This window comes from Chenopodium quinoa, unplaced genomic scaffold, assembly GCF_001683475.1.
Source record: "Chenopodium quinoa cultivar QQ74 unplaced genomic scaffold, ASM168347v1, whole genome shotgun sequence".
NCBI classification, from domain to species: Eukaryota; Viridiplantae; Streptophyta; class Magnoliopsida; order Caryophyllales; family Amaranthaceae; genus Chenopodium; species Chenopodium quinoa.
The window spans coordinates 2,616,915-2,625,340 of NW_018742951.1; the positions used below are offsets into that span (position 1 = coordinate 2,616,915).

General features: G+C 35.3%; 1 protein-coding gene across 1 annotated transcript; it reads left to right on the plus strand.

Annotated features, from left to right (window-relative positions):
• Positions 1 to 358: 358 nt before the first annotated feature.
• Positions 359 to 8,413, plus strand: LOC110728511 (CBL-interacting serine/threonine-protein kinase 23-like). The gene is made up of 15 exons (XM_021908146.1): positions 359 to 1,216; positions 2,173 to 2,235; positions 2,503 to 2,574; positions 2,710 to 2,817; positions 2,967 to 3,047; positions 3,165 to 3,218; positions 3,381 to 3,506; positions 5,369 to 5,458; positions 5,554 to 5,673; positions 5,769 to 5,903; positions 6,235 to 6,351; positions 6,603 to 6,659; positions 6,991 to 7,065; positions 7,772 to 7,868; positions 8,046 to 8,413. The coding sequence occupies exons 1-14, from the start codon at positions 1,007 to 1,009 to the stop codon at positions 7,853 to 7,855; spliced, it is 1,392 nt and encodes a 463-aa protein (XP_021763838.1). The 5' UTR covers positions 359 to 1,006; the 3' UTR covers positions 7,856 to 7,868; positions 8,046 to 8,413.
• The last annotated feature ends 13 nt before the right edge of the window (positions 8,414 to 8,426 follow it).

An 8,426-nucleotide genomic window follows, 5' to 3' on the forward strand; every position in this document is an offset into this window, starting at 1 on the left:
AATTTTTTTTTTCTAAGAATAGTATACGGACATTTATATCTCTAAAAATATTTATTTACATAATTTTTTTTCATTAATGCTACCAATAACTAAAGTTTGTAGAGAGCCTATTATGTACACCCGGGTGTACCATACACCCGGGGTCATTTGCTCATTTAATCAACAAATGAGTTAAAATATTATTTGCTCATTTGCGGATTACATGAGCAAATGACCCTAGTATATATAACAAATTCTAAAGTTTTTATAAGACCAAATCGAAAGATCAAGCCCCTAAATGCTAGATATGGTATGCATATCGCGCGCATTAGTCACCCTAAATTTAAGAAAAAAAATCTAATAAATGAAAATCTGTTGACTCGGGGCAACAACCGGGCATAATTACTAGTGAGTACATTACTCCGTAAAAGAAAACGTAAACGGGTATATCCCTTTCCTCTCCAAAAACCCAACCAAACTGGAAAAAAAAAATAGAGATATTCACTATTATAACCCAGAAATTTGTTGCCATATTCATCAATTTCACGAAAATAATTTTTATCCAATTTTAGCTAAACCCATGAGGCTTAGTGAATATTGTTATATTGATCAACTTATTTATATCAATTGCCGACATATCCTGATATTTGTCCTTATTTAGTGAAATTTTATTTCTTAATTTTAACCCAAATATCATCATCTCAATTACACTCACATGGGTACTAATATTTCTTTACTTCATAATTCCATTTCCCTTTTCTTTTTCTCTCTAATCTAAAGTCATAAACTCCATGAAATTATCTCTTGCAAACTTTTAATCACTATAATTCCAAAACTATTAATATTTCTTGTTTGGATCCTTATTTTGGTTAATTTTTTTTTGGGTAAGATGAGGGTATCAAAGAGTCAGATTTGGCAGCCTTGTAAAAAGAAGAGGTTTTTGCTCTAAAATTTACCTCAATTATAATTATATTAAATGAACAAATAATTTATAATCGTAGGAGAGTGAAAGAAGAAGGTGGTGGAAATGGCGGCGAAGGTGGCAAAGAGATCAGGGAGCGTTGGAGGGAGTAGTAATGGAGGAAGAACAAGAGTTGGGAAGTATGAACTTGGAAAAACATTAGGTGAAGGAACTTTTGCTAAGGTCAAATTTGCTAAAAATATTGAAACTGGTGAAAATGTTGCAATCAAGATTCTTGACAAGGAGAAGGTTCTTAAGCATAAAATGATCGGTCAGGTAGTTTTTTTGCTTTTCTTTTAATCTAATTTTTGATAAATTTGATAGAAATAGTTGACTTTGTTGTTGGGTTGATTTGGGTTTTTGGTTTATTTTCTGGGATTTTTGGGTTTGCTGATTTTTTGAAGTACTGTATTTAATTTATTTTATGAAATGGAATTCTGTTTATTCAATCGTAAAAGTATTTGGTATGACTTTTGCTTTCTATAACTATCAATTATGCAGACTTTGATGAATTCTTGTAGCTAACCATCTTCATGATTGAAAGTTTTTTGAGGAATTATATGTTTTGTGAAATGACTTTTTATGTTGAATTTATTTGATATGTTGATTCTAGTTCTTCACTAGTGTTGAAGTTTAGTGACTTTTTGGGATTGTAATGTTGATGAAAAAGACAACTGCTGCAGCACCTTTTGGTTTCCATGTAAAAAAAAGGGGTAGGGGTGGGGGTGGGGGAGGGGTTATATGTGTTGGTTGATGGTGCCTGGTGGCGGGTTTTAAACTGGTGTTGAATTAGCTCTCTTTAGGGTTGTAATGGCAAGGAAAGAAATCTGTTGAAAATTGCATCTGTTGTATGATATTCTGGTTTTAAGTGAATGTATTTGTACAAGATTGCTGGAAATTCTTGGTTGGAGCAATGATGCCGCTGAGATAGCAACTTTGTATGGGCTGGTTTGATGGCCTAAGCACACCCAAGACTGTTTTCTGGAGAACTTGTTTTCCCTTAGAAGCTTTGACCCATTTATTTACAAGCTGAGAGCTTTTATACTTTTACTTGTAGTAATAATTTGCTGGTTATACTTTGCAATTCTTGTTGATATAAGATAGCTTTCCCCTCCCCTAAAGGCTTTGTGGTTGCTCCTTGTTACTTTATTGCATAATTGAATGCTATAGAGTTTGAATCCCTCCTCTTTAGCTTTGTATGTTCATGACTCATCATTGAATGTTCTTTGCAGATAAAACGTGAGATCTCGACCATGAAGTTAATTCGTCACCCAAATGTTATCCGTTTGTTTGAGGTTGGAAGCAAATAAATCCCATACCATGTCATTGAGTTTTTTTTTTTTTATTTTATATATATATATATGGTTTTTCAAGGGTTTTTGGTCTTGTTTGCTGTAAATTCTTCAAAAGTGCTTATTGAAGAACCAGTTACTAATGGTTTAGACGTAGACTGTTTAGATTTTGCCTATAGCTTATCCTAGTGCAATTTGTGGATACTAATGACCATTTTTTCATTTTTCTTCTCTTTTTGCGATCGATTTATGTTCTAGTGGTACTTGTAGGTGATGGCTAGCAGGACAAAAATTTACATTGTTTTGGAATTTATCACTGGTGGAGAACTTTTTGACAAAATTGTAAGATGTCTATGCCTTTTACTTAATTAATGACGCTCTACTGACACATTATTTTGCTCTGTCAGTCTGATTTATTGAATTACTGCAAATAGCTTTCTGTCTTTTGATTTTTAAAGTTCTCATTCTTTGAACTAGGCAAGCAAGGGAAGATTGAAGGAGGATGAAGCAAGAAAGTATTTCCAACAGCTGATAAATGCTGTTGATTATTGCCATAGCAGAGGCGTCTTCCACAGAGACTTGAAGGTGAGTAAATCATCTGTTTTGGTGGTAGGAGGCAGAGCTGTTAGCAGCTATTACTCTGTATGTGGGAACTTAGTTACAACTTACAATAGTGACAACTGTACTATGTAACAACTTTGAATTTGTTCTATTATTATTCCACTTGTAAACAGCCAGAGAACCTGCTGCTAGATACAAAGGGCGTTCTTAAAGTCTCGGATTTTGGTTTGAGTGCTTTGGCTCAGCAAGTTCGTGTAAGTGTGTAGTCTATTACTGTCTCCATTAGGATTATGAGAAGTGTTCCCTGCTTGGGCTTCTATATGCTTTATCAGAAGTGGACTTATGTGACTCTTTCATCATGCTTCTTTTAGGAAGATGGATTACTTCACACGACTTGTGGTACACCAAATTATGTAGCTCCTGAGGTATAAGACGCTTTCTCACAATACAAATATTTTGCTAATTCTCCTCAGCCTGCAAATTAGTTCTGTCAGGATTTCGTTGTGGTGTCATTATTAATGTAACTTTTTGTTCCTGACTGAGGGAATATTATTTTACTGTTATTTTTATATATTAATCTTTTGTAGGTTATCAACAACAAAGGTTACGATGGAGCTAAGGCTGATTTGTGGTCGTGTGGAGTCATTCTCTTTGTTCTTATGGCAGGTTATTTGCCTTTTGAAGATGCTAACCTCATGGCATTGTATAAAAAGGTATGGTTTTGCTGGACAAATTTTCGAATTTACTTTTTTATTAGATGCTCAATTACTCTAATTTCTGAATCTAGTATACTGTACAAAAAAAAAATGTTTCTTGTCTTTAAGTGACTAGAATACAACTCCCTCCAATTTTCACCATTTTGAATTGGCATGTTTGCCAATGTGCAAATTTGAGTTAATATTTTTTATCATATGATTGCAAAATTATTAAATTAAAAAAAATAATTTTGATATATAGTGAGACTAATGTAATGGAATCCGACGTAACTGTGTTTTCATCATGTATGAATAGCAAATATTGCTCAAGGTGAAGTGGATGAATAGTATCAAAAGTAAAAAATGGAACAACTAAAAAAAAAACAGAGACTATAATCATGTGTTGTGCTCATTGCTCTTAAACGTGCTTATATCAAATCATTGTTAATGCTACAAACCCTACAATAATTTTAATTATCAAAGTCGTACAACTTATATTGCTAGAAAATCATATGAAAAGTGGGTTCCTACTAAATAGTGTGTCCGGTGTCAAATATAATGTGTAGTAGGTATCATATTTATTGGTCAATATACAGATTTGGAAGATATACAATAAAATAGAGGAGCATATGGATTCTTGCTGATTATTTTGGTTTGAGTTATAGTGTTATATCTCTCAATGTTCTTGTACATAAAGTGGTTTATATTTACTTGGAAAAATTGGTTTTATAATCTCACTTTTGGGCCATTTACTGTAAATAATCTCAACTTTCGATTATTGTGGAATAATTCAACTTTGGGGGGCGTTTTTTTTCAACATGCCATCACTGGTCACAAAAGTCAACACAATAACCTATTATAACAAGCGATTCAAGCCCTGTTTGGCCCAAAAAAATTTAAAATAAAAAAATCAGAAACCCCACCTTACCTAAAACCAAACCCCACCCCACCCCCTTCCTCCACCGGAAAACCAGCCCCCCCTTTTCCCCCACCCACGAAGCCTCCCCCTCCCTTCCCCTGCCGGGAAAACGCCCTCCCTCCCCTTCCCCAACCTTCAAAATCGACCCCCCAAGCGGTTTTGGGTGTGGAGGAAGGGGGGGGGGGACTGTTTTGAGGGTTAGGCAAGGGAGGGGGGCATTTTACGGTGCGAAGGAAAGTAGGTGTAGGTTTCGGGGGCGGGGGAGGAGGGCTCCGGGTGGATTCTGGGGTGGGGGAAGGGGTTCGAGTAGGGGCTAGGTTTCCGGCGGGGGAAGATGAAGGGTTGGGCTTTTCAACAGGGGGAAGGGGAGGGGCTTGTGCGTTTCTGGTGGGGGAAGAGGAGGGAGGGGGGCTGGAAAGGTCTTTTTTTTTTTTTTGACCAATGAAATTGCGACACGTGACATTTAACCAAAAAAAAAAAGTAACCTCTTGATCAGGTCACCAGTCATTTAGCCTGTCGAAAGAAAACGCCCCCCCAAGTTGGGATTATTCCATAACAATCAGAAGTTGGAATAATTTAAAGTGAATGGCCCAAAGTTGGGATTATTATAACCAAATTTTCCTATTCATAATCTGAATTTTGTTTATGGAGCTTATTTTGGTTATATAATTTTTAATGTTTTGGTTAATAGCAACTAGTCTACATAAATATTGGTTTTGAAGTAGTTTTTTTGGAAGATTTTTCTAAGTGTTTTTTTGGAATTTATTTTTGTTCATATTAATGACTTAGTGGTGAAAAATACCTCAGTAAATCATTTTAACAGCTCATTCTCTTCTTACCAATGACAGTACATCTTGGATGTTTAATGATTTCGTTGAGAAAAATTCTCTCTTCTGTTTTTATTTGATTTATTTTTTATGGTTTTTTCAGCTTATGCCTGGTCTATGTCTCATGTTTGCAGATATACAAAGCTGATTTTGCCTGTCCACCATGGTTTTCCTCGAGTGTGAAGAAATTGATCCAACGAATTCTAGATCCTAATCCTTCAACGGTTAGTTTAACTAATTATTCTGGGGTTCTATTACTTGCTACATCTGTTGCTAATCTTGCTGTTCTGATTCTTTGGTGGTTGATGGTGTCAACCAGAGAATTACAATTGCTGAAGTGATTGAACATGAGTGGTTTAAGAAAGGTTACAAACCCCCTGTTTTCGAGGAGCCTGATATTTCAGTTGATGATATTGATGCTATTTTTGACCAGTCGATGGTAAGCCTCTTGTTTCTTTCATGTTGCTCTTTAATCTTTTTGACTTCTGTATGGCTCTTCTTATGTAAGCATCTTTCCATGGGCTCTGTCTGCAGCTCTCTGGAAACCTTGTGGTTGAGAGACGGGAAGAACGAACTGTGGTCCCTCAACCTCCTGCTGCCATGAATGCATTTGAGCTCATCTCCACATCTCAGGGTCTAAACCTGGGCTCACTCTTTGAAAAACAGATGGTAAGTCCCCCCCCCCCCTCTTCCCTCTTTTGTTTTTTTAAATTCATAAATTTGTAGCTGCTGTCGCGATACTGAAAAAATCGAGGAACATATACTGGTAAAAATTGTGCATGACTTTTTGTATTTGAAAGTTGATTCTTCAATAATATCCTGGTTGATGCTTTTCCTCGACTTCCTATTGCATATTGCCACCCTTAGCACTCACTTTCATTCTATATCTTATGGAAAATGATGTTGTAGTAAGCAGTAATTAGCTGAATGACATCTCGACCAGTAAATAAAGTTGAAGAGATCTTACGTATATATATATATATATATATTTTGGTTGTAGGGGCTCGTGAAACGTGAAACAAGATTTACATCTAAAATGCCAGCTAGTGAGATTATCTCAAAAATTGAGCAGACAGCTGTTCCTTTGGGTTTTGGCGTGAAAAAGAATAACTACAAGGTAGAATGGCCTCTTTTCTCATTGTCACTCTGCAATCTGAATACACTGTTGTAGTTTCCTGAATGTTTGTGTTCTGCCAATTATTTCTATGTTTGTTTTCTCTCGCTGTTCAACCATATACTTCATAGAAGCTTAGGAGTTCATCTAATGCTTAATTCACCGTTTATTTGAGTTGTAGCTTTGCCTCTTTTATATCCCTCTTGTTGATGCTAAGTCTCTTATGACAAAACCCCCCTTATGGTGATTCTCAGATGAAACTTCAAGGAGAGAAAAGTGGACGCAAGGGTCAGCTAGCTGTTGCGACTGAGGTATCACTCTGAAAGTGTCTTTGTTTCAGAAATTACAAATATTACTCTGTCCTTTTTTTTTTATAAATGGCAAGTTCCATGCTAATAAAAAAAAATTAAATGGTTTTTAGTCCTTTGAGGAAAATGTTAATTTATTTAAAATAACTTTTGTTCTTTGGAATATCCAATTATCCATTAAGCTTTTTAATTTAACATTTTCCTTAATCGTTATGCTTTATGGGAACTGTTATTCAGAGTTTGTTGGAACAGTAGAAGTGCCATGTTTTTCGAAAGTTATAGAACATTAATATCTAGCTATGTGTATCTTAGCAGTTTTATTGTCTTTGTTCAGATTTTAGAAGTGGCTCCTTCTCTATATATGGTGGAACTTCGCAAGTCTCGTGGGGACACCCTGGAGTTTCACAAGGTCTGTATGTTAAAGCATTTTTACCTTTAACTGTACCGTTAAATTGTGAGAAATTCTAATCTTTGCAAATATGAGCCTTTTTGTCCTGGTAAAAAGTGTCTTTTCTTATTCCAACACAAATAGCAGCAACTCATAGGCTATAGGTCTATGTTCGTGGGCAGATTTCGAGTAATTGTGCACTTTTGATTGTTGACTAAGAGCAATTGTAGCAAATTGTGTGAAATGTAAGTGCTTGTTTGGTTACATTGGGAATTAAACTCTTATGATAGTTTACATTTCATAGGAAGTAACTTCTTATATATCCTAGGAATTCGTGACACTTATTTGGTTGACAAAGGAATTTGCATTTCATGTGAATTTTAAATGACCAAGGGGGAGTTAGGTAATTAACTTCCCATAATATATGGAAACTCAAAATTCTTAGGAGTTAGGAAGTTGCAATTCTTCCATTTTGCAAATTTCATGCTAACCAAACAAGAGATGTAAGTAATTCTTATAAATTCCATTGCCTATGTCAAAGAAGAGCAACCAAACAAGCACTAAGAATCCGTAGGTCACTACTATGAAAAGGACTTGACCCTATCTTCTGCATTGTTGACCAACCCCTGACATTTTTTGTTTGCTGCAGCTATGTGTTTCTTCATGATTTGTTTTTTTTTTTCATGCCTCTGTATTGTTTGCACTGACCCTAATCTAATAATTATAGTTTTACAAGAGCCTTTCTACTGGGCTGAAAGACATTATCTGGAAAACAGGAGAACAGATCAATGAGGAGGAGGAAAAAAGCTAATTCCCGCTTCACGGTATTATTTTTTGTATTTTAGAGTATCTTGTAACCCTGTAGGGAATGTAAGATCAGGGAAAACATAATTTAGCTGCTTTTCCTATTCCACAACATACTGTTGCCTTGCTTGGGAGACCTTATCTTAGATTAAAATTGTTTGTCCGATTTCTGATGTCTTTTTCTTATCTTATGACAGGCACCGACCGCCATTCTAAATTTCATACTAAGTGAAAGGATTATGATGTTGATGCTGGTATGAGCAAATGATCTCATTGCTTCATTGGCTTGTAAACATAAGGGGGAAGGCTTTCTTGGGATTTTTTTTTTCTTTTATATATATATATATATATATATATATATATATATATATATATATTTTCCGGTGTGGGTGGGCTATAGTGAGTAAAGATTGTTGTACAACAATAGAATTATGGAACTTGAATGTTTGAGATTGCTAACATTGCTTATAGGATCTGTATAATCTGCACATTTGCACATTCTCTCTCTGAGTTACCATAGAAAAATGAGACCTCACAATCAAGTCATTTGACATCATTGAGTGTACAATTGTGCATAT

What these genes read in the sequence shown, in the direction of transcription:
- LOC110728511 (XM_021908146.1), top strand. Translation starts at nt 1,007, where the DNA reads ATGGCGGCGAAGGTGGCAAAGAGATCAGGGAGCGTTGGAGGGAGTAGT. An exon ending in TCATGGCATTGTATAAAAAG is followed by an intron (nt 3,507 to 5,368) that starts GTATGGTTTTGC and finishes TCATGTTTGCAG; the next exon opens with ATATACAAAGCTGATTTTGC. An exon ending in CTATTTTTGACCAGTCGATG is followed by an intron (nt 5,674 to 5,768) that starts GTAAGCCTCTTG and finishes CTCTGTCTGCAG; the next exon opens with CTCTCTGGAAACCTTGTGGT.